This window comes from Lagenorhynchus albirostris, chromosome 11 (genome assembly GCF_949774975.1).
Source record: "Lagenorhynchus albirostris chromosome 11, mLagAlb1.1, whole genome shotgun sequence".
In the NCBI taxonomy this organism is placed as follows: domain Eukaryota; kingdom Metazoa; phylum Chordata; class Mammalia; order Artiodactyla; family Delphinidae; genus Lagenorhynchus; species Lagenorhynchus albirostris.
Genome location: NC_083105.1, coordinates 53,611,606 through 53,637,704, shown reverse-complemented (window position 1 = coordinate 53,637,704; position 26,099 = coordinate 53,611,606). Strand labels below are relative to the sequence as shown.

At 34.5% G+C, this 26,099-nt stretch overlaps 1 protein-coding gene across 2 annotated transcripts in view; it reads left to right on the top strand.

Annotated features, from left to right (window-relative positions):
• MON2 (MON2 homolog, regulator of endosome-to-Golgi trafficking) overlaps positions 1 to 26,099 on the top strand; it is a 120,741-nt gene that overhangs the window by 48,679 nt on the left and 45,963 nt on the right. For both annotated transcript variants that reach the window (XM_060165669.1, XM_060165668.1), the window contains exons 12-23: positions 7,757 to 7,992; positions 10,176 to 10,257; positions 11,397 to 11,581; positions 12,366 to 12,478; positions 12,826 to 12,930; positions 13,284 to 13,364; positions 13,443 to 13,516; positions 13,608 to 13,698; positions 18,678 to 18,779; positions 19,889 to 19,999; positions 21,483 to 21,658; positions 23,472 to 23,634. In XM_060165669.1, the coding sequence (XP_060021652.1) occupies positions 7,757 to 7,992; positions 10,176 to 10,257; positions 11,397 to 11,581; positions 12,366 to 12,478; positions 12,826 to 12,930; positions 13,284 to 13,364; positions 13,443 to 13,516; positions 13,608 to 13,698; positions 18,678 to 18,779; positions 19,889 to 19,999; positions 21,483 to 21,658; positions 23,472 to 23,634 (1,519 nt within the window). The remainder of the gene's footprint in view (positions 1 to 7,756; positions 7,993 to 10,175; positions 10,258 to 11,396; positions 11,582 to 12,365; positions 12,479 to 12,825; positions 12,931 to 13,283; positions 13,365 to 13,442; positions 13,517 to 13,607; positions 13,699 to 18,677; positions 18,780 to 19,888; positions 20,000 to 21,482; positions 21,659 to 23,471; positions 23,635 to 26,099) is intronic.

The window sequence follows — 26,099 nt, the reverse complement described above, 5'->3', positions numbered from 1 at the left end:
CATGGAGGACCGAAATATTGTTATTCTTAGTCACTTAAAAGATTGAAGTTACTGTCTCATATAGGCTTTGCCTTGCTACAAAGGCTAATGATTGAGTATACTACAGTATCAAGTTATAAAAGAATCAGATTTCTAGCACTGAAGGAGACATTAATAATTATCTCATTCATTACCCCACCTCATTTTTTAAATTGAAACAATCCCAACACAAAACAAAATTGCTGCTCTTGTGGACCTTACATTTTAGTGAGTGAGATAGTCAATAAAGATGCAAATAAACATGTAGTATCACGTTGGGTAATGGTTAACTGTTTGAAGAAAAAGCAAGTTATAAGGGTGTAGAGAGTGATCACAGTGAAGATAGGAACAGAAAGGATATATCTGAGGAAATAAGAGTGAGCAAAGACATAATTATTATTTTTTTAACATCTTTATTGAAGTATAATTGCTTTACAATGTTGTGTTAATTTCTGCTGTATAACAAGGTGAATCAGCTATATGTATACATATATCCCCATATCTCTTCCCTCTTGGGTCTCCCTCCTACCCTCCCTATCCCACCCCTTTAGGTGGTCACAAAGCACCAAGTTGATCTCCCTGTGCTATGTGGCTGCTTCCCACTAGCTATCTATTTTACATTGGTAGTATATATAACTCCATACCACACTCTCACTTTGTCCCAGCTTACCCTTCCCCCATCCCGTGTCCTCAAGTCCATTCTCTACGTCTGCATCTTTATTCCTGTCCTGCCCCTACGTTCTTCAGAACTTTTTTTTTCTTAGATTCCATGTATATGTGTTAGCATATGGTATTTGTTTTTCTCTTTCTGACTTACTTCACTCTGTATGACAGACTCTAGGTCCATCCACCTCACTACAAATAACTCAATTTCATTTCTTTTTATGGCTGAGTAATATTCCATTGTATATATGTGCCACATCTTCTTTATCCATTCATCTGTTGATGGACATTTAGGTTGGTTCCATGTCCTAGCTATTGTAAATAGTGCTGCAATGAACATTGTGGTGCATGACTCTAATTATGGTTTTCTCAGGGTATATGCCCAGTAGTGGGATTGCTGGGTCGTATGGTAGTTCTATTTTTAGTTTCCTAAGGAACCTCCATACTGTTTTCCATAGTGTATCAATTTACATTCCCACCGACAGTGCAAGAGGGTTCCCTTTTCTGCACACCCTCTCCAGCCTTTATTGTTTGTAGATTTTTTGATGATGGCCATTCTGACTGGTGTGAGCTGCTACCTCATTGTAGTTTTGATTTGCATTTCTCTAATGATTAGTGATGTTGAGCATCCTTTCATGTGTTTGTTGGCAATCTGTATGTCTTCTTTGGAGAGATGTCTGTTTAGATCTTCTGCCCATTTTTGGATTGGGTAGTTTGTGTTTTTGATATTGAGCTGCATGAGATTCATCCTTTGTCAGTTGCTTCATTTGCAAATATTTTCTCCCATTCTGAGGGTTGTCTTTTGGTCTTGTTTATGTTTTCCTTAGCTGTGCAAAAGCTTTTAAGTTTCATTAGGTCCCATTTGTTTATTTTTGTTTTTATTTCCATTTCTCTAGGAGGTGGGTCAAAAAGGATCTTGCTGTGATTTATGTCATACAGTGTTCTGCCTATGTTTTCCTCTAAGAGTTTTATAGTGTCTGGCCTTACATTTAGGTCTTTAATCCATTTAGAGTTTATTTCTGTATATGGTGTTAGGCAGTATTCTAATTTCATTCTTTTACATGTAGTTGTCCAGTTTTCCCAGCACCACTTATTGAAGAGGCTGTCTTTTCCCCATTGTATATGCTTGCCTCCTTTATCAAAAATAAGGTGACCATATGTGCATGGGTTTATCTCTGGGCTTTCTGTCCTGTTCCATTGATCTATATTTCTGTTTTTGTACCATACTGTCTTGATTACTGTAGCTTTGTAGTATAGTCTGAAGTCAGGGAGCCTGATTCCTCCAGCTCTGTTTTTCTTTCTCAAGATTGCTTTGGCTATTTGGGGTCTTTTGTGTTTCCATACAAATTGTGAAATTTTTTGTTCTAGTTCTGTGAAAAATGCCATTGGTAGTTTCATAGGGATTGCATTGAATTTGTAAATTGCTTTGGGTAGTATAGTCATTTTCACAATGTTGATTCTTCCAATCCAAGAACATGGCATGTCTCTCCATCTGTTTGTATCGTCTTTAATTTCTTTCATCAGTGTCTTATAGTTTTCTGCATACAGGACTTTTATCTCCTTAGGTAGGTTTATTCCTACGTATTTTATTCGTTTTGTTGCAGTGGTAAATGGGAGTGTTTCCTTAATTTCACTTTCACATTTTTCATCATTAGTGTATAGGAGTGCAAGAGATTTCTATGCATTAATTTTGTATCCTGCTACTTTACCAAATTCATTGATTAGCTCTAGTAGTTTTATGGTAGCATCTTTAGGATTCTCTATGTATAGTATCATGTCATCTGCAAACAGTGGCAGTTTTACTTCTTTCTGATTTGGATTCCTTTTATTTCTTTTTCTTCTCTGATGGCTGTGGCTCAAACTTCCAAAACAATGTTGCATCATAGTGGTGAGAGTGGGCAACCTTGTCTTGTTCCTGATCTTAGTGGAAATGGTTTCAGTTTTTCACCATTGAGGGCGATGTTGGCTGTGGGCTTGTCATATATGGCCTTTATTCTGTTGAGGAAAGTTCCCTTTATGCCTATTTTCTGGAGAGTTTTTATCATAAATGGGTGTTGAATTTTGTCGAACGCTTTCTCTGCATCTATTGAGATGATCATATGGTTTTTCTCCTTCAATTTGTTAACATGGTGTATCACATTGATTGATTTGCGTATACTGAAGAATCCTTGCATTCCTGGGGTAAACCCCACTTGATCATGGTGTATGATCCTTTTAATGTGCTGTTGAATTCTGCTTGCTAGTATTTTGTTGAGGATTTTTGCATCTATGTTCATCAATGATATTGGCCTGTAGTTTTCTTTCTTTGTGACATCTCTGTCTGGTTTTGGTATCAGGGTGATGGTGGCCTTGTAGAATGAGTTTGGGAGTGTTCTTCCCTCTGCTATATTTTAGAAGTATTTGAGAAGGATAGGTGTTAGCTTTTTTCTAAATGTTTGATAGAATTCACCTGTGAAGCCATCTGGTCCTGGACTCTTGTTTGTTGGAAGATTTTAAATCACAGTCTCAATTTCAGTGCTTGTGACTGGTCTGTTTATATTTCCTATTTCTTCCTGGTTCAGTCTCAGAAGGTTGTGCTTTTCTAAGAATGTGTCCATTTCTTCCAGGCTGTGCATTTTATTGGCATATAGTTGCTTGTAGTAATCTCTCATGATCCTTTGTATTTCTGCAATGTCAGTTGTTACTTCTCCTTTTTCATTTCTAATTCTATTGATTCGGGTCTTCTCCCTTTTTTTCTTGATGAGTCTGACTAATGGTTTATCAATTGTGTTTATCTTCTCAATGAACCAGCTTTTAGTTTTATTGATCTTTGCTATTGTTTCCTTCATTTCTTTTTCATTTATTTCTGATCTGATCTTTATGATTTCTTTCCTTCTGCTAACTTTGGGGGTTCTTTTGTTCTTCTTTCTCTGATTGCTTTAGGTGTAAGGTTTGGTTGTTTATTTGAGATGTTTCTTGTTTCTTGAGGTAAGATTGTATTTCTATAAACTTCCCGCTTAGAACTGCTTTTACTTCATCCCATAGGTTTTGGATCATTGTGTTTTCATTGTCATTTGTTTCTAGATATTTTTTGATATCCTCTTTGATTTCTTCAGTGATCTCTTGATTATTTAGTAGTGTATTGTTTAGCCTCCATATGTTTGCTTTTTTTACAGGTTTTTTCCTGTAACTGATATCTAGTCTCATAGCGTTGTGGTCAGAAAAGATACTTGATATGATTTCAGTTTTCTTAAATTTACCAAGGCTTGATTTGTGACCCAGGATATGATCTATCCTGTAGAATGTTCCATGAGCACTTGAGAAGAATGTGTATTCTGTTGTTTTTGGATCGAATGTCCTATAAATATCAGTCAGGTCCATCTTGTTTAGTGTGTCATTTAACGCTTGTGTTTACTTATTTATTTTCGTTTTGGATGATCTGTCCATTGGTGAAAGTGGGGTGTTAAAGTCCCCTACTATAATTGTGTTTCTGTTGATATCCTCTTTTATGGCTGTTAGCATCTGTCTTATGTATTGAGGTGCTCCTATGTTGGGTGCATAAATATTTATAATTTTTGTATCTTCTTCTTGGATTGATCCCTTGGTCATTATGTAGTGTCATTCTTTGTCTCTTATAATAGTCTTTATTTTAAAGTCTATTTTGTCTGATATGAGAATTGCTACTCCAGCTTTCTTTTGATTTCCATTTGCATGGAATATCTTTTTCCATCCCCTCACTTTCAGTCTGTATGTGTCTCTAGGTCTGAAGTGGGTCTCTTGTAGAGAGCATATATATGGGTCTTATTTTTGTATCCATTCAGCCAGTCTGTGTCTTTTGGTTGGAGCATTTAATCCATTTACATTTAAGGTAGTTATCGATATGTATCGATACTCACTTCTGAAATCATAAATAGACAGAAAATATTGGGTTTCTTTTGTAAATGGGTTAGTATGTTCACATTGGGACCTACCTGTTGAATTGGTATCTTTTATTCATTGTGAGTTTTAGTATAAAATGATTTTCACTGTTTTCTTTGAAGACATACATATAAATCTTAATTGTGTATACAGTTCTTTTTTGACTTCTTAAGTGTGTAATAATTTGAAAACTTAAGTGACATATAGACAAGTAGTTTTGACATAATTAATGACAGTATATTCTTTCAGATTTATTATACTATGGCTCCCTTCAAAGTTGGACTTGTGACAGTTTTTTCAACTTGACCTTAATTTTAAAATATTTAAATAAATGGGTTACCTTTAATCTAAAAGTGGAGTTTGTGTAGTAATTACAATAAAGCAGCACTGAAACAGTTAAAGTGTGGGTTTGTTTAGGTTTGTGGTATAAATTACCTTTTTCTCTTAACTATTCTGGTGCTTAAAGTCTGTACCACAGAATTTGGGAATTAGAGTTTGTGATGTTTAGGAGTATTTTATCTGTTTTAGATGCATTTTCCCAATAGATGATATATTCTTTGAGAACAGAGATTTGTCTAACAAGATGCTTGGCACTGATTGGTTTAGTATGTGGCTCTTTAAGGCTAATTGGCCTGGCAAAGATTAAACCCATAAACTTCACTTCCCCATTTGAGCTTAAATATCTTGATCAATAATATAAATATGTTAGTATTGGTTACCTAAATTTTAAAAATACTGAGAGTTGGCCCATATGGGTTAAACTGATAGGCTTTAGAGTCGGACTTGGGTTAAAAACTGCTGACTGATAACTGTCACCCTAGTTCACAGTTTCATCATCTGTATCTCTTAGGGTTTTTGTGAGGAGTTAAATGAGGTACATTAAAAAAAAAAAACCCTTAGTATCCCAGGCTGAGAGTAAATTGCTCAATAAATGATAGGTATACATAGGTGTTTTTATTGTTTATTGTGAGTTTTACATCTTTATAAATTTCCTACCTTATACTGATTATGATTAGGAGACTTTTAGAATTTGAGTTTGGAAATTACTTTTATTAGCTTTTCTTTTTACGATCTTTAGTGATTTCAATTTTGTTTTTGAGATAGAAGTAACATAGGATTAAATTTGCCCTTTTACAATTGTACAGTTCATGGTTTTATTATATTCAGACGTTAGGCAACCATAAGCAGCATCTAATTTCAGAACTTTTTCGTCACCCCAGAGGAAAAAAAAGCCATATCCATAAGCAGTCATCCTGCAATCTCCCTTTCCCTACCCCTTAGCAACTACTAATCTACTTTCTCTGTTGATTTGCTTATTCTGGATATTTCATATGAATGGAATCATACAATAAATATTCTTGTGTGTCAGGCTTCTTTTATTCAGCATAATGTTTTGAAGGTTCATCTATGTTGCAGGTTGTACCAGTACTTTCTGTTTGTGGCTGAATAATGTTCCACCTTATGGTAGTACCACATTTTGTTTATTTCATTGTCAGTTGATGGGCATTTGGGTTGTTTCCACTTTTTGGCTATGAATAATGCTGCTATGAGCATTTGCCTGCAAGTTTTTGCATAGATATTTTCATTTCTACTGGATGTATACGTAGGGGTGGAATTGCTGGGCCATGTAGTTACTCTATGTTTTACTTTCTGTTGAACTGCCAAGCTGTTTTCCCAAGCAACCACACCATTTTACATTTTCACCAACAATGTGTGAGGGTTTCAGTTTCACCACATCCTTAGCAATACTTGTTACTGTCTTTTGATTATAGCCGTCCTAGTGGGTAAGTGGTATCTTACTGTGTTTCAAATTGACATTGAGCATCTCATTCATGTGCTTATTGTCCATTTATATATCATCTTGGGAGAAATATCTATTGAAATCCTTTGCTCCTTTTTAGTTGGGTTTTCTTTTTATTATTATTGAGTTGTGAAAGTTCTTACATATTCAACATCTAGTCCCTTATCAGATATATGATTTCCAAAAATTTTCTTGCATTCTGTGGATTGTCTTTTCATTTTCTTGATAGTGTCCTTCGAAGCACGATCATTTTTACTTTTGATGAATTCAGTTTATCTGTTTTTCCTTTGGTCACTTATGCATTTTGATATCATACCTAACCATTTCATAATTTGAGGTCATAAAGATTTTTGCCCATGTTTTCTTCTAAGAGTTTTTAGTTTTACATCTTACATTTAGGTCATTGATTCATTTTGAGTTCATTTTTGTATATGGTATGAGGTAAGGCTCCAGTATCACTCTTTTACATGTGAATATCCGTTAGTCCTTTCCCCATTGAATTATTCTTTCTCCATTGAATTATCTTGACAGCTTTCCATTTTAAGGAATTTAAAACCTGTTTGTCATGATTTGAAACAAAAGGTTTGTTGTCTTTCCGTCTGAAAGCTCTGTCCTAATTACGGAGTATAACTTGCTCTAAAATTTGAACGTGACACACTGATGCTTTAAGTATTACCTTACCCTGTTGGCCGATTGTATCTGAGATGATAGGATGACAGATGAGCTGGATATCTCACAGTAATAATTTTCCCTAGTATGAAAGCTTCTTTTCCTCTTTATAGGATTGATTTGATCTTATAAGATCTTATTTTACTTATTTATTACCTTTTTAAAATTACAGTTAATTTACAATATTGTGTTAGTTTCAAGTGTACAGCAAAGTGATTTCAGTTATACATAAATATTTGTAGATACTCTTTTTCAGATTCTTTTCCATTACAGGTTATTACAGGATATTGAGTATAGTCCCCTGTGCTATATAGTAGGTCCTTGTTGTTTACCGATTTTATATAGCAGCTTATTTTAAAAGCAGCTAAGTCAGAGTTTGAGATGGCTTGTAATCTGTCTTTTTCTATTTTGTATGTAAGTATTTTTTCTGATGTCAACAATTAATGAAAATACTGGCACAACTTGGGGGAGAGGCAAAAAGTGAATTATTAAAATAATCAGTTATCATACTGGTCAGGCCTTAATTTTTCTAATCAGTTTCTTAGAATACCATGAAGGGATCTGTCCTCCAAAGGAAACCCAGTAGTGACCATTTACTTTTGCTATTCTGTTAATCTTAATTTCTGTAGTCTACAGATTATGGAAATAGTTATATGCATTTTCATCATTGTGGCTTCTCATTAGCATCTGATTTTTTCATAATTTCAGCCTAGAGATGTTGGACAAAGTTGAGCCCCCGACTATACCAGAAGGTTATGCTATGTCCGTGGCATTCCATTGTTTGCTAGACCTTGTACGTGGAATCACTAGTATGATTGAAGGAGAGTTAGGAGAAGTTGAAACAGAATGTCAGACAACTACCACTGAAGCAGTTTCTTCACCAGCACAGTCATCAGAACAGCAAGAATTACAGTCAACATCAGACCAAATGGATAAAGCAATAGGTATATTATTATGATTCTGTATTTTTAATTTTTATTTTGAAATAATTTTAAATTTACAGGGAAATTGCAAAAATAATAGTTTCCATATATCCTTCACCATGATATTCCAATTGTTAACTACAATATTTGCATTATCATTCTCTCTATATACATGTCACTATACTTCTTTTTTGAACTATTTGAGAATAAGTTGCAGACATGATGCCCATTACCCCTGAGTACTTTAAAGTGTATTTTCGAAAAATAAGGACAGTTTTCTACTTAACCACAGTATAGTCACCATCAGAAATTTAGCATCAATTCAATATGTCATCGAATCCCAAATGTCCTTCAAATTTTGCCATTTGCCTCAGTGATGTCCTTTATGATCTAGGATTACATGTTGAATTCAGTTGCATGTCTCTATACCCTCCTTCAGTATGGAACAATTCCTTAATTTTTCCATGTTTTATATGACCTTGCCATTTTTGAAGAGAACAGCCCAGTCTACTTGGGTTTGTTTTTGTTTCCTCATAATTAGATTCAATATATTCATTTTTGGCAGAGCTACCACAGAAATGTTGCTATGCTATACACTGGTGATGTTAACTTTTATCATTTGGTTAGTATGATGTGTGCCTTGTTTCTTCAGTATAAAGTTAATTATTAACTTCTTCTGGAGAAATACTTTGAGACATCTGTAAAAGAGAGTTTTCCCTTCTTCCTCATTTATTTTGTTTCATTTATTTATTTGTATTAGTGTAGACTCTCGGATTCCTATTTTATTCAAAGAGTTACAATCTTTGATTATCATTATTTGGTTTAATGCTCATTATCCCTGACATGGCCATTTGGGACCCCTTTCAAGCTAGCCCCTGTGTCCTTTTATCATCCCATGTCCTTTTGTCATTTTCTGAGCACTACCTTACTGTCTGATACAGCAAAATGTTCTAAGGTCATCTTGGATTTTTCTTGCCTAACCTAGGAGTCAGTTATTTTTCCAAGGAGCCCTAGTTCCTTTTAGTGGAGAATAGTATTTAGAAACTAACACATGGCCATTAGGTATGCTTCTTGGTACGTGAATAGAAATACACACATACATGAGCACACATCTATCTACATTTTAAAAATATGTATCTTGGGACTTCCCTCGTGGTGCAGTGGTTAAGAATCTACCTGCCAATGCAGGGGACACATTCGAACCCTGGTCTGGGAAAATTCCACATACTGCGGAGCAGTTAAGCCCATGCGCCACAACTACTAAGCCTGCACTCTAGAGCCTGCAAGCCACAACTATTGAACCCTGAGCGCCTAGAGCCCGTGCTCTGCAACAGGAGAAGCCACCACAATGAGAAGCCTACGTACTGCAACAAAGTGTAGCCCCCAATCGCCGCAACTAGAGAAAGCCTGTGCGCGGCAATGAAGACCCCACACAGCCATAAATAAATAAATAAATTTTTAAGAAGATCTTCAAAAAATAAATAAATAAAAATAAAAACATATATCTCTCTATATTAAATACCATGAGGTCACACCAATTTTTTCAATTCCAGTTTAATACCACAGGGTTTACTTTTAACTTTCCATATTTGAAATTTCCTTCTCCAACAGTGAGAAACTTGATCCTGTTTTACTCTGTTTATTTACTTACTTGCACGATATACAGTGTATGTAACCAGTCTCGTGGCTGAGCCTGCTTATCACAGTGTCTCACTGCCAGCTGGTCATACAGGCCGAAAGTTTGGCCCAATGAAATGGAAGGGAATAGGAACTGATATTATATATATAAATATATATATATATATTTTGAAGATCACTTTTGTAAGAAAGATCTTATCATTGATATGTTAAAACAACTCAGTTTTAAAACTTCTTGGGAATTCCCTGGCAGTCCAGTGTTTAGGACTTTTGCGCTCTCACTGCTGAGGGACCAGGTTCCATCCCTGGTTGGGGAACTAAGATCCCACAAGCCACACAGCACAACCAAAAAAAAAAAAGACTTCTTGAATTCTGAAACTATGGTATGGTTTAAAATTTTTCATTTATTCAGATATATATTAAATGTTACAGCTTTATTATTTAATAATTGAGTTGTTTTTGGAATATTTGCTATATTACCAAGTGATAAGGGGGATTATAGAGTTTGACATTGTCAAGTGCTGTGACATCTATAATTATTAAATATTGTTTGTTTTTCCTTTAAGTTAGTAGAGCTGTTTGGGAAGAAATGGTGAATGCCTGCTGGTGTGGTCTGCTTGCTGCACTCTCACTCCTTCTTGATGCCAGGTATTAAGTCTTTGTAAGTTTTATATTGCATGTGGCAGTTATAAAGAAAACAACAAACCATTAAAATGGTTTCCTTAAATTTATCCTGAGAATTATTTCCTAATACTAGTTTTTATGTTCGTGGAATGTTATTATTTTTCTGCCATCCTCTTCCCCCATCCTATTGTCACATGTTATAATGGAAAATACAATCCTAAAATAATAGAATGCCTTTTTCTTTTCTTTTCTTTTTTTTTTAACATCTTCATTGGAGTATAATTGCTTTACAATGGTGTGTTAGTATCTGCTGTATAACAAAGTGAATCAATATACATATATCCCCATATCTCCTCCCTCTTGCATCTCCCTTCCCCCCTCCCTATCCCACCCCTCTAGGTGGACTCAAAGCACCGAGTTGATCTCCCTGTGCTATGCTATGTGGCTGCTTCCCACTAGCTATCTATTTTACATTTGGTAGTATATATATGTCAGTGCCACTCTCTCACTTAGTCCCAGCTTACCCTTCCCCCTCCCCATGTCCTCAAGTCCATTCTCTACATCTGTGTCTTTATTCCTGCCCTGCCCCTAGGTTCATCAGAATCTTTTTTCTTTTTTTTTTAGATTCCATATATATGTGTTAGCATACGGTATTTGTTTTTCTCTTTTTGACTTACTTCACTCTGTATGACAGACTCTAGGTCCATCCACCTTGCTACAAATAACTCAATTTTGTTTCTTTTTATGGCTGAGTAATATTCCATTGTATATATATGCCACATCTTCTTTATCCACAGAATGCCTTTTTCATTTTAAGCTTTACTACTACTTTTACAATGATGATGATTATATTATTCAATTTTTTTATGTTTTTCTTTAGAATTATAGAATTTACTGATTTTAAAATGCTTGATATTTTTAAGTTATATCTTTGAGTTCTTGACCATTTTCTTCATTAATGAATATATGTGTCATAAATTGCTTTTAACCAGTTCAAATTTTCAGATGTTTATTAGTTAAAAGTTCTTCTTAAGTAGACTGATTTTGACAATGTTTTAAATAGATTTTCTTAAAACTTTACTGACTGCCTAATTCCACATCATGTTTGGCAGCATAATTTAAAAGAAATTAATCATACTAAATAAAATACTTTTTCTTTTCAGCACAGATGAAGCTGCCACTGAGAATATTTTAAAAGCTGAACTGACTATGGCTGCTCTTTGTGGAAGACTGGGCCTTGTAACTTCAAGAGATGCCTTTATAACTGCAATATGCAAAGGTTCCCTGCCTCCCCATTATGCTCTTACTGTATTGAATACCACCACTGCAGCCACACTTTCCAACAAATGTAAGATTTCAGCTTCCTCTGAGTTCTCTTCATCTATCGGGGTGACATGGCATAGGGAAGAGATTATAGAAATTCTGAGTCCAAGCCTCTGCTTTTCCACTCACTGAGTCTCTGACCTCTATGGGAAGTTAATGTCCCTGAGCCTCAATTTCTTCCATCTTTTTAAAACAGTGGAGGTGGGAGTAGGGCAGAATAATACCAATTTTAAACAGTGATTGTGAGGATCAAAGAAGATAAATCTAGAAGTCCTTTGTAAACTCTAGCATACTGTTGAAATGGGAGTGGTTAGTTTGTTTTGTTTTTAATGGAACTAGTAGAACAGTAATGTTTGCCACCACTTAGATTAAGTTGACATTCAAAAAAATTTTTTTTCTTGTTGATTACTTTGTTACGTGTTACATGTCATATAAAAAAATTTCAGTGTGATGCTCAGTTTTCAAACTGAAAATGTGAGTATTGGTCTCTCTTCAACTTTAAGTAGAAAAGTTTACTGGGAATACATGTTTAAAATAGTAAGTGTCCTAAATTCTATTTTGCTTGTGAAGCAATCTACCGAAGTTTTATAATTTGTTAGTTATATATAAAATTACTTAATATTTGCCTAACTTGTCTTTGTTTTTTCACCTCCTTAGTTTTCAAAATGTTTGCATATAGATAATAGGTAACTAAATAAATGTCATAGTTGAACTTATTTTAATCAAATTAATGTTTTAAAATATAACATTACTTTGAGTACAACGTGAAAAGTATATTTTAATTATTTAGGTTTTCCTTTGTGTTCTAGCATATTCCATTCAGGGCCAAAGTGTTATGATGATCAGTCCATCAAGTGAATCTCACCAGCAAGTTGTGGCAGTGGGTCAACCGCTAGCAGTCCAGCCTCAAGGGACAGTAATGGTAAAGTACTTTTTCTTTTCTTGGTAACCAATTAATACTAATTAACTATCAAGGAAATCTTTCATACCTTTTTTAATGTTTCTCAAAATTCATCATTACTTACTTACTTTTATCTGAATGATACTTTTAGAAAAACTAGATAAATATGGAGTGACATTATTATAACCAACTATGATAACACAACTTTTAAGCAAATGAATTTGTTGTGTACAAAACCATCCAAGCCTATTTTCTTAATATTTTTGTTTTTTTAGTAAAAAAATTTGAATACGTTAATACTTCTTTATAAGCTTATAATTTTCAAGAATGCATAACAGTTCTTACAAATATATCCTTTTTTAATATAGCTAACTTCCAAAAATATCCAGTGTATGAGGACTTTACTTAACTTGGCACACTGCCATGGGGCTGTTCTTGGAACATCATGGCAACTTGTCTTGGCAACTCTACAGGTATGTTGTAGCCTCTGGGTCAGAGGCCAATGTTGTTTTTATATCTAAATGCTAACAGTTAAACTCACCAGTGCCTATCGGTCCTTTGGGCAGGCCTGAATAGACAGTAAGTATGAAAAAGGAGAAGTCAGAAAAAGAAAAAAGACATGGCTCATATTGTACAAAGCAATGGGATGTTTCTTATAATGGCCTGTTCTACTGCCTATGCTTGGTGGAATAAGTTTTTTGTATGAATATCAATTACTAATTTATATTTAGTTATTAGATACCTACTACTGATTTTAGTTTTAGTTACTGGAATTTTTGTAGGTTTATAAATTTCTTTGTTTTGATTTTTTTTTTTTTTTTTACAGCATCTAGTATGGATTCTGGGATTAAAGCCTAGTAGTGGTGGTGCCTTGAAACCTGGGAGAGCTGTAGAAGGACCCAGTACAGTAAGCTCTAGTCATTCTTACTCAATTAGTACTTTGCAAAATGTTTATATGTTACATTTAATTTTATTCTCCTCTTAGGTTCTAACAACAGCAGTGATGACAGATTTGCCAGTGATTTCCAACATACTTTCAAGATTGTTTGAAAGCTCACAGTAAGAGTCAGTTTTTTAATTGATACAAACATTATTGTTAGCTGTATATTTTAGATCAGAATGTCTTATTTCATCATTTTTTTTTTTTTAGGTATCTTGATGACGTATCATTGCATCATTTAATAAATGCACTTTGTTCCTTATCCCTAGAAGCAATGGATATGGCCTATGGAAATAATAAGGTGTGATATTCTACCTTTCTGTGTTAAATATGGTGTATTATTTTGTTTAATAAGGTGTATATTCATTATGATCTTAGCGTTTTACAAGTGGGACTAATACCTTGTAGGCTAGCCCTGTTCTGTTGGGTTTTTATATTTATGGTTGTTATTTGTTGAAGGGGGAGTGAAGAGGACGTTTTTTGGCTTATGGTATGTGCCAATATGTATTATGATTTTAAATTGTGTCCATTTCTCTCATGTACTGAATATTTTTTAAAATATTTCTATAAAGAATAATTCAACACCACATTTATAAATGTGTTCCACAAAATGTTACAATAATCCTCATGACTACAACTTATGATTGGAGCAGTACAAGTTTTAAATCAAGGAATATATGTCTCAATTTCTCTTGCCTTCGTTGGGCTGGAAAATAAGGTGTTAATCATTTCTTTCTGAAGGTAATGATTCTCCCTACCTTGAAAATTAAACTTTTGCTTTGTTTGTTGACTAAATGAATAGAACAGTACTTTTGAGAACATTTCTTTCTATACTCAAAATATCATTTTCTGTTAAACTTGGAAAAGCATGGGAATATTTGGGTTTATTTATACCTTAGAAATTATTTAAAATAAAATACTTTCTACATTTTAAAATGAATAAATATAGTACTTGGACCATTTACAAATAAATGAAGAAACCCAGAAAATAATTAGAAAAGCAGAGAATGCAGCTTATGGTTTATTTAATATCCAACTGTAGGATCCAAAATTATGTTGTCTGCCTAGTCCTTAATTATAATTCTGGGTACTGTGGCTTGTCATCTTGGCTCATGTAATTCATTTAAAGATTAGCCAATAAGATCTTATTGGGACAAAGTTTTGTATATTAAAGCACGTAGAGAATTATATAAACATGCAGGTATTTGAAAATATATATTATAGTTTACTCCAAATCAAGGCAAGGATAATATGAAACACAGTGAAGTAATCAAATTCTTGATACCTTCAATAATCCTACATCCTTAAGATTAATTCTTAACACAAAAGTATAATATTTTTAATAGAGTACCTTAATGAAATCTGAGCAAGTTTATATGGTAATGGCTTGAGAATTTATGTATTCACTCAACAAGTACAGTATGTTTACTATGTACATGACACTCTGCTAGAAAATATAAAGGAAATGTAAGATTTCTACTTTCAAAGAGCATGTAAACCACTTGGCCCATGGATAAGTGGCAGTTAAGGTGGTAAGAGAGTCTAAATAAATGGTATAGATATTAAGTGATATGAGACTTATTTTCTGAATCCTTATTGACTTGTTACATAAGATTTTTTAGTACATATTTTTACTAAAATGAATTAAAACTAATCAAGATAAATTAAATTTGTGATTGGAGCTGAATATTCAAGGAACAGTAGGAGATATATGTGTATGAAAGGGCAGGTTCATGGAAGTCAAAAGAGAAAAATGTTACATGAAGTCGGGATCAATGAGGATTGAGAAAAAAATAGATTTGAGTATTATTAGTTTATTGTTCACCTTGAGGAGTATAATTTCAATAGAGTTGTAGGAGTAGCTGTGATATTTCAGGGAGGCTTGGGGGGAACAGATGTTGAGAAAATGGATACACTGGAATAGAGATGACTTCCCTGAGAATGGGGTCACATCTCTCCATTTTAGGATTTAATTTTGTAAAGTAATGTAGTGAATAAGGAATGGAAATAAAAGTTTTTAGAAGTATTCAAGTATGAACTTTATAAAAATTATTTTTATGGAGGTGTAAAACAGTTTATTATTCAGTTGTGCTTTCTATAAAAATTTATAAATGTTCAGATGTTAAAATAAGTAGAAACGTTTGTATTTTTTTACTTTTTTTTAAAGTTTATCAATGTCAGCTGTTCTGAGTGAGTTATATAGCTTAGGAATTAAAATGTATATATCATTGTCCTTTAGGTGTGGCTTTAAAGTGACCAGTCATCTCATTTTTGGTTCTCACTTCAGGAATTTGTGCTAATGTGTTGAGGAGGTAGCTGATGGTAAAGCTTGCAAATTCTTTCTTAGAAGGGGGCAATATTGATGATATTTGTGCAGGCATATTACCAGACTCAGTATCACAACAACAAAAATAATTAAAGAGCTATTATTCTTTGTTTACTGTATGTCAGGTACTAACGTATTTTTATTTAATCACTTAAGACAACTCTGTCAGGTTCAGTAGTAATAACCCCTTTTTACAGATGAAATATAAAACTAGCTTAAATAACCTGCCTGGGGTCACCTATTTAGTAATTGGTAGAGCTTGGATTTGAAACCACATATGTCTCATTCCAGAGCTCCATTCTTTTTTTTTTTTAAATTTATTTATTTTCTTTATTTAATTTTTGGCTGCATTGGGCCTTCGTTGCTGCACGCAGGCTTTTTCTCTAGTTTCAGAGAGCGGGGGCTACTCTTCATTGTGGTGAGCAGGCTTCTCACTGCGATGGCGTCTCTTGTTGCGTAGCACCAGCCCTAGGCGCGCAGGCTTCAGTAGTTGTTGAGCACGGGCTCAGTAGTTGTGGCTCGCAGGCTCAGTAGTTGTGGTGCACGGGCTTAGTTGCTCAGCGCCACATGGGATCTTCCCGGACCAGGGCTCGAACCCGTGGCCCCTGCATTGGCAGGTGGATTCTTAACCACTGTGCCACCAGGGAAGCCCCAGAGCTCCATTCTTAACCACTTCACTTGTGGCTCAAAGTTTTGTGTGCATCAAAGTCAGGTATGGCATTTTTAAAAAATGCACAAGTCAGGGCCAGTTTCTAGGCTTCATGAATATAAGAATCTTTGGGTATGAGGTCTGGACATATACATTCTTTTAAATGCTACGTGATTCCTCTGTGTATCCTCATTAGAATAAGAAGAAGGAGGAAAAGGAGGAGGTAATACTAGGCAATTTATGAGGATTTATTATGTGCCAGGTACTTTCTAACATGAGGTCATTTCTGTATATTATTATCTCCATTTCATAGATTAAAAAAATTTAGTAGCCTTAAAAAAGCATGAAATTTTGCCATTTGCAACAATATGGATGGACCTGGAAGGTATAATGCTTAGTGAAATATATCAGACAGAGAAAGACAAATACTGTATGTTATCACTTATATGTGGAATCAAAAAAACCCACAAAACAAGACAACCCCCCCAAAAAAACTACTGAATATAGTAAAAAAAAAAAAAAAAAGCAAACTAGTAGTTACCAGTGAGGAGAGGAAAGGAGGAAGGGGCAAATAGGGTAAGGGAATTAAGAGGTACAAACTGTTATGTATAAAATAAATAAGCAACAAGGTTATATTGTATGGCACAGGGAATATAGCCAATATTTTGTAGTAACTATAATGGAATATAATCTATAAAAATTTTGAATCACTGTGTTGTATACCTGAAACTAATATCATAAATCAGTTATACCTCAATAAAAAGAATTACTCAAGGTTACATAGCTATTAAGTGGTAGTACTGACATGTTAAAAGTTCATAGACATCAGTCTTAACTACTGTATCATATTGTCTCTAGAATGGTGAATTTTTCTACCACAAACATTTTTAGGGTACCTACAGCATTAGCACATGCAGGAATGGTCAACCTGACTATATTTATCTTAGACCCCAGGGTACTTGGTTCAATGGCTTTTACTAGGAAAGAAAGATAATATCACACATTTCCATAATAGATTTTTATCAGCCCTGTAAAAATGTTGAGTATAGAATAATTATGTAATCTTTTTCCTTAAAAATTGTAAAACTATTATCCTCTTAATTTGCTTTTAAAATTTCAGTTGCCTTTTGTTTTTTCTAATGCATTGTCTCCTTTTGAAGTACCACAGCCACTCATCAAAAAATTCTCATGGTTTTAGCTTAGTTTTCATTTAAGTATATTTTACTACCTCTATTAATATTGGGTTAGAGATAGTTGCCCTTTGATCTTTTTACTGAAACTGTTCTTATAACACATGGACCAGGTACTCTAATTTAGCCACTTATGAGATACACTGACTCCCTTTCTGTTGTTGAAATGCCAGCGACTGAGGAACGGGGTTTGTCTTCTGTCTCTGCAACTTTTCTGTTAGTGTCTAAACTGACAACGCTTATCTCTGCCTCTTCTTGACGCCACGCTTCTTTCCCCTGATCTCTGTTGCCTCCTTTCTGCTTTTTGGTTTTTTTTTTCATATTTCCTGATATTAACACATAAACCCTGAGCATTTGAAGACTTCACTAATAAGAATATATATCAGTCAGCTTAGCCTGCCATAACAAAATACTGTAGACTGGATAACTTAAACTATAAAAATTAATTTTCTCATAGTTCTGGAAGCTGGAAGTCCAAAATCAGGTTGCCAGCATGATCAGTTCTGGTGTGGACGCTCTTCCTGGATTGAAAGATGGCTGCCTTCTCACTGTGTCCTCACATGGCAGTGAGAGAGGGAAAGGGAGAGGGAAAAGGGGGAAGAAAAGGGAAAAGAAGTGTGCCTGAGCTCACAAGCTCTTTGGTGTTTCTTCTTATAAGGACATTAATCTTATCGTGTTGGGGCCCCACCCTTATGATCTCATTTAACCTGAATTACCTCTATATAGACCCTATCTCCATATACCATCAGACTGGGGGTTAGAGTTACAGCATATGAAGTTTGGGGGGTGGGGGTCACAATTCAGTCCATAGGCAAATTCTTTCCTTCTGGTCAGAAGACTAGCCATTCTGTGTGTCTGGTATAATTTTTGAATTTTCACTCTTTCCCCACTAAAGCATTCTCTTCTCAATCAAATTTTCCAATTAGGAGCTATTCTAGATACTTGAGGGTGGGCAGAAAGGCTTGTCTTATGATAACTGAGGTTTTGTTCTATTTACTGCTAATTAATCATATATTAATTATAGTCATGCTCTTCACAGTATCCTCAGTTTTATTTACAAGTGAAATATTCAAATTCTCCTTATAATATAAAAATGTATTATGTTTTCTCTCTAGGAACCATCTCTTTTTGCTGTTGCCAAATTGTTAGAAACTGGTCTAGTTAACATGCACCGAATAGAAATTCTATGGAGACCTCTAACTGGCCATCTACTTGAGGTAACCTCTTTTTCTTAATTATTATATTTACTTTTTGTTTAGGATAAAGACATACACAGTGAATTAATAATTGTGGATAACCATAAGAAAAATCAGCATTAACATTTTTTTCCTTGTACTTCTGTCTGTATATTTTATCAGGAACTAAAGTTCTATAGTAATTGTTTTGGTGAAGGAATAGGTTGACTTTTTTGACTGAAAATGGGTGATATATCAATGAAATCTCTGAAGTCTCCTTCAGCTGATAGCTTGGGACCCCTTTCTTTTATTATGTAATCTTTTGATCCCCTCACCTTCAGCTAGTTCTGAAACTTCAAGGCAGTTAGCACTGAGACTTCATACTAAACACTGCTCCTTTACAGCCTTTCCTGTGATTATGAGGTAGCTCTTCTACAAAGGGAAAAAACCTATTTGGTATCACTAATTATAAATAGTGCCAGGGAATTTTATTTGGATTTCTCTTCTCCTGTATTCAGACTGGGGTGAATCTGAAGAATTAGCTGCTTCTTAACAGCTGCTTCTATGGAATACATGTTTATGTGCAGTTTAGGTTTAGGTTGCTGTGATTGTTTCACATTATTTTAGTAATCTGAGAAAGGTATTATTCTTAATAGGAAAAAAATGTGCTTGTCTTTTCTTTCTTTTTTTCCCTCCATTTTATTGGGATTACTTTTATGAGCTATTAAAGATTATATGCAGGTTTCTTCATTATGTAATTGTCATCAAATGGCAAAAAATAAGTTTTTTCAAATTTTAGCTCAGTGTTTGATTATGAAGATAGACCTGATTAGGAACCTGAGTATCTGCTGCTTTTGTTTATTCTGATGACATCATTTACCTTTATGAAATCCTTTCTTTTCTGTGACTTGTTTAGTTTCATTTTTTATCTTCTGTCTCTCTATTGCTTCCTCTTGCCTCTTATTCAGAAGGTAAGCTTTTGGATATTTTCATATATTCTTCAACCTTTATTGATGCACATTTGATATAACTTTTTACATATGAAATAATAGAAAATGTGATGTTTTAATTTTTCTTTTCCCAAACTGATGTGTGATGCATAGCTGAAGTATACAATTAAATATTCATTTTTTCCACATGTGTACCCTTAGGTGTGCCAGCATCCAAACTCTCGAATGAGAGAATGGGGAGCAGAAGCTTTAACTTCACTTATTAAAGCGGGACTAACATTTAACCATGATCCTCCACTTTCACAAAACCAGGTAAAAAAAAACCTCTTTTTTAAAAGTACTTAATGTAAGATCATCCTCTCCCATGTGTAACTTTTCTTAATTTATCAAATAGATGATAGTCTAAAAGTGGGTCTTGTTGCTTAATATTCTATTTTATTTGTAGGCCATGGATCTCTTACAGAAGGTTGATATGTCTAGATTTTTAGAATTATCTGTATTAAAATTTTTTCTTGTTAATAACACTGAACTAAGTTAATAAATTACCTAGAATTAGTCTCCCGATCTAGAAGTTTTCCTCTTCATGCAGTGCCAAGGCTTCATTTGGGGGCCATACTTTATTAGCCTCTTTTCCTTTGGTCCTTACCTGTCTCTATTTTTATTTTTCCCACTCATTACCCTTACATTGGGAGAAACAAGTGGCAGAAGAGGAAAGCACAATAAAATAGATTTTTATTTTTAAATACTTTTAAAGGTTATTTTATACTTTCAGAGTTTACTTTTGTCATGAATCCTTTGTCCTGACTCCCATAGTCATTCACATATATCTTATACAGTTTCTAAAAAGTACACCAAAGTTTTATTATTTGAAGATGGAGTAGGAATGAGGCATTTAATAGCCATTCCCATTGCCCTATTATCTCACTGTATTGTATGTAGTTATAGTCTACAAATTTCCTCAACAAATAATATTGAGTGCATGCTATGCCAGGCAGTATTTTAGCTGCCTGGGAATAGAATGATGAACAGGACAGAGAAGATCATTTTTATAGAGCTTTCATTTTAGTGATTTCATATTTTTTTCCTACTACAATTTAAGTTTTTTATAACGAAAGCCCTGTTTGTGTATATATCCTCAGCATCCAGCTTAATACCTGGCACATGGTGAGAGCTTAATAAATGTTTGTTCAGTCAGTGAACCAAATAAATGAATCCTTGGAGAGAAAAAAATTAAAAATGAAGCAAGTGCTTTCAAATGCTGAAAAGAATAGAACAAAGTGCTTTTTTCACTCTGCAACAGTAAAAAAATTTTGTGGTTTTATGTCATCTTTGTCTACTGTACTTGTTCATTTTTAGGAGTACTGAGACTTTTAAATTTCAGTACATGGGGTATGCATTACTAGAGTAAATGAAAGGTAATTTTAGAAATTGGGAATTGTTTTCTTCTCTCCAAATAGAGCTAGGTGTATATATAGATATATTTCCTTTAGTGAGATTCATTTATATATGTGTCTATAATTAATACCTTTTAACATAAGATCACTCCCTGTTTATCCTGAAATGTAGCATCTTGAAGATTGATTTTTATTTTCTCTTATTAAAAAAAAAGACATAGATGACAAAATAATCCTAATGATTACTGTTAGAGAAATCTTTTTCAATGTTTATTTTACTAAAAGAATTCTCTTTACCATTGCAGTCTGAGTGGAGGTGAATTTAAACTTGAAAGGCAATAGCAGAGCCTTTCCGTGTTCTGGGACTTCTCTTTCTAATTAGCCTCTTGCGTCCTTTTCAGAGGCTGCAGTTGCTTTTACTGAACCCATTAAAGGAGATGTCCAGTGTTAACCATCCAGATATCCGACTCAAGCAATTAGAATGTGTGTTGCAGATTCTGCAGAGTCAGGGAGACAGTCTTGGGCCTGGATGGCCGTTAGTGCTTGGAGTTATGGGAGCAATCAGAAATGATCAAGGGTAAGTGTTTAAAATTAACATCCAAAAAGTGATAGGGAAAGGGAATCCCTCCTAAAATCTTGGGATGATGGTTAATTTTTTATGTATGCCCTTCCTGCTTAAGTTTAAGATCTAGAATAGTTTTTCTTACCCTACCTTCAAGTGGCTATAGGGAATTCTTAGGGCTCACGTTTGTTTTGGAAGGATGGAAAAATTGCTGTTTCTTTGCCATTTATACATGAATACAAGGTTCTTACTTAACAATAAGAAAAATGCATCAATCTAACAAACTTTGAAACACATCCAAAGGCTGAGTTTCCTTTTGGTAAACAATTTGGTAAGATGTAAATGAGCATTTAGTGTTTGACCTCTCTATATATGCTATACTTGCTAGTTAGCCTGATTACATGGATAAGTAGTTCCTGCTCTGAAAGTAGAAACCTGTGGAAAAGGAACAAGGCCTAGAGCCCTAGTAACAGAGTAGTTTGTTATGCTACAAAAGAATAGGACTCCAGTGGGAGGGGTATATGCCTGTGGAGTGGGGCAGAGCCAAAACTATAAAGGACCTTATATGCCTTTATAAATTATTTGGACTTATCCTCAGTACATTTGGGAGGAATTTTAGGATTTTAAGCAGAGGAATGATGTGATTTGTTATGTGTTTGAGATACCTCATTATGTCAGTAGCATGGAGGGGTAAATGGGAAATCCTGCAGCGCTCTCTAGAAATAGGAGACGGATTTGAGCTACTTAATAGATTGACTGTTGGGGTGAAGGCAGAAATAGCAGACAGAGTCAGGGATGACTCCAAGATTTGTGACTTAGGCAGCTTAGTGGATGGTGGTATTATTAACTAAATAGGGAATACAGAAGGAAGAGCACAGTTGGAGGAAATGTATGGACTTGTTTAATTTAAGGTAGTACATTGCAGTGGCGAGATTTAGCAAACATTTGGATATATTTGTCTGTAATTCTGTGGCAGGACTTACCTTGTTTTGATGACTAGTTTAGGAGTTTTACATGATTGAAATGCTTGAGACTCCTGTGGAAAATTAATTTTTCTTATTTATCTGTAATAACAAATTTCCTTATATACTATAAAATACAAGATGATTAAAGTGGAAAGATGTCAGCCAAAGCCTAGATCATCCGAACAGTTATAAAATAGAGTGTGTTGTAAGGATGAAATTAATTAATACTTGTAAAATACTTAGAAAGTATATGATATAGTAAATGCTCAAAGTGTTAGCTGTTTTAATGTTTTTATTATTTTTTCACCACCAGAATTTTTCTCCAAAACCATATACTTCTTATTGTCTTCATTTGAAATACAAAATTACTCTTTACTTTTACAGACTAGATGTAGAATTTTAAATAAAATATAGTATAGCTATAAAAGAATAAGGAACTCATTTTCATTCAGTGAGTGAATTGTGTGTATTCTCCTGTGCTAGGCACCATGCTAGTTACTGAGGGTACAGTGGTGAGAAAGTAGCTGTATCCAATTTCCCTTTTTCATTCAATGTCTATGTTTTGTTTGACTAATTGATGCAATAGAAATAATATGGCATTAGTACATAGTTTCTTTTTTTTTTAGTTTACTTATTTCTTATTCCTGTGAGTACTTTATTTTTATTTGTTAATTATTTTTAAGTAAGCATATCTTTTTTTACATTTATGTAAATGATGAAGTACTCTATGATCTATGTTAGGGAAAATTTTCTTGTTCGAATTTTAAAATAAAATTTTACTTCAAATTATTGTAAGGTATATATTTTTCCTTGCATTTCTGTTAAATACATGAGTATAAATTTCTTTTCTTTTGTATTTTCAGAGAATCCTTGATACGAACTGCATTCCAGTGTCTTCAGTTGGTTGTGACAGATTTTCTACCAACAATGCCTTGCACTTGCCTGCAGATAGTTGTAGATGTTGCAGGTAGCTTTGGACTTCATAACCAAGAACTTAATATTAGTTTAACTTCAATAGGTTTATTGGTAAGTATCATTGCCTTCCTTATATAATCTAGAAATCACTGTTTGCAACTGAGAGTGAATGCCAAGCTAATGCTATGCTTTTGACTCTATAGGAGTCATTTAAATGACTTTTCAGTACCAAACTTATACCTTGTATGAAGGGTTAAAAAATATCATTTAAGAAATAATTATTTAAAAGCAGAGTATTTGGAATAATTTTGATATATTGAGCTGAAATTTGGCTTTTGTAAGGTTTGTTATGGGAGAATTTAGTAAACAAATAATAGTACATACAAGAGAAATGTTCAGTTGACTCTGCTGTGAAGGGTAATTGATTTCTTTTTAAATTTAATTTTATTTATTTTTTTATACAGCAGGTTCTTATTATCTGTTTTATACATATTAGTGTATATATGTCAATCCCAATCTCCCAGTTCATCCTACCACCACCACTACCCCCTTTCCCCCTCTTGGTGTCCATACATTTGTTCTCTACATCTGTGTCTCTATTTCTGCCTTGCAAACTGGTTCATCTGTACCCTTTTTCTAGATTCCACATATATGCATTAATATACGATATTTGTTTTTCTCTTTCTGACTTACTTCACTCTGTATCACAGTCTCTAGGTCCATCCACATCTGAACAAATGACCCAATTTCGTTCCTTTTTATGGCTAATATTCCATTGTGTACATGTACCACATCTTCTTTATCCATTCATCTGTCAATGGGCATTTAGGTTGCTTGCATGACCTGGCTATTGTAAGTAGTGCTGCACTGAACATTGATGTGCATGTGTCTTTTTGAATTATGGTTTTCTCAGGGTATATGCCCAGTGGTGGGATTGCTGGGTCATATGATAATTCTATTTTTAGTTTTTTAAGGAACCTCCATACTGTTCTCCATAGTGGCTGTATCAATTTACATTCCCACCAACAGTGCAAGAGGGTTCCCTTTTCTCCACACCCTCCCCAGCATATGTTGTTTGTAGGTTTTCTGATGATGCCCATTCCAACCGGTGTGAGGTGATACCTCATTGTAGTTTTGATTTGTATTTCTCTAATAATTAGTGATGTTGAGCAGCTTTTGTTTTTTTGTTTTTAAGCCTTCATGCTTCTTATTTTTTTTTTATTTCTAAATTTGTTTATTTATTCATTTATGGCTGCGTTGGGTCTTCATTGCGCGCGGGCTTTCTCTAGTTGCGGAGAGCAGGGGCTACTTTTCATTGCGGTGTGTGGGCTTCTCATTGTGGTGGCTTCTCTTGTTACGGAGCATGGGCTCTAGGCACGTGAGCTTCAGTAGTTGTGGCATGCAGGCTCAGTAGTTGTGGCTCGCGGGCTCTAGAGTACAGGCTCAGTAGTTGTGGTGCACGGGCTTAGTTGCTTTGCGGCATGTGAGATCTTCCCGGACCAGGGCTCGAACCCTTGTCCCCTGCTTGGCAGACGGATTCTCAACCACTGCACCACCAGGGAAGTCCGAGCAGCTTTTTCTGTGCCTTTTGGCCATCTGTATGTCTTCGTTGGTGCAATGTCTATTTAGATCTTCTGCCCATTTTTGGATTGGGTTGTTTGTTTTTTAAATGTTGAACTGCATGAGCTGTTTATATATTTTGGAGATTAATTCTTTGTCCGTTGATTCGTTTGCAAATATTTTCTTCCATTCTGAGGGTTGTCTTTTCGTCTTGTTTAAAGTTTCCTTTGGGGCTTCCCTGGTGGCGCAGTGGTTGAGAGTCCGCCTGCTGATGCAGGGGACACGGGTTCGTGCCCTGGTCCTGGAAGATCCCACATGCCATGGAGCGGCTGGGCCCGTGAGCCATGGCCGCTGAGCCTGTGCATCCGGAGCCTGTGTTCCGCAACGGGAGAGGCCACAACAGTGAGAGGCCCACGTACCGCAAAAAAAAAAAAAAAGTTTCCTTTGCTGTGCAAAAGCTTTTAAGTTTCATGAGGTCCCATTTGTTTATTTTTATTTCCAGTACTCTAGGAGGTGGGTCAGAAAAGATCTTGCTGTGATTTATGTCAAAGAGTGTTCTTCCTATGTTTTCTTCTCAGAGTTTTATAGTGTCCGGTCTTACATTTAGGTTTCTAATCCATTTTGAGTTTATTGTTGTGTATGGTGTAAGGGAGGGTTCTAACTTCGTTCTTTTACATGTAGCTGTCCAGTTTTCCTAGCACCCCCTTTTTTTTTTTGTGTATGAAATTACAAAATATTATTAAATGATAGTAAGGGATTGTTTAATAATTTTGTTAGGTTAATAATGGTATCATGGTTATGTTTTTTAAAGCCTTTTCTAGTAGAGATTATAAAATACAGGCATGAAGAAAATATGACAAAATGTTAACAATTGTTATATCTAGATGTGGTGGTTATATCAGTATATTGATATATTCTCCCTGTTTTTCTGTATGTTCTTGAAATTTTTCATATTAAACATTTTGTTTCTTTTTCATTGTCCTTCATTTCTTTTAATTTTTATTGTGAAGTAAAGA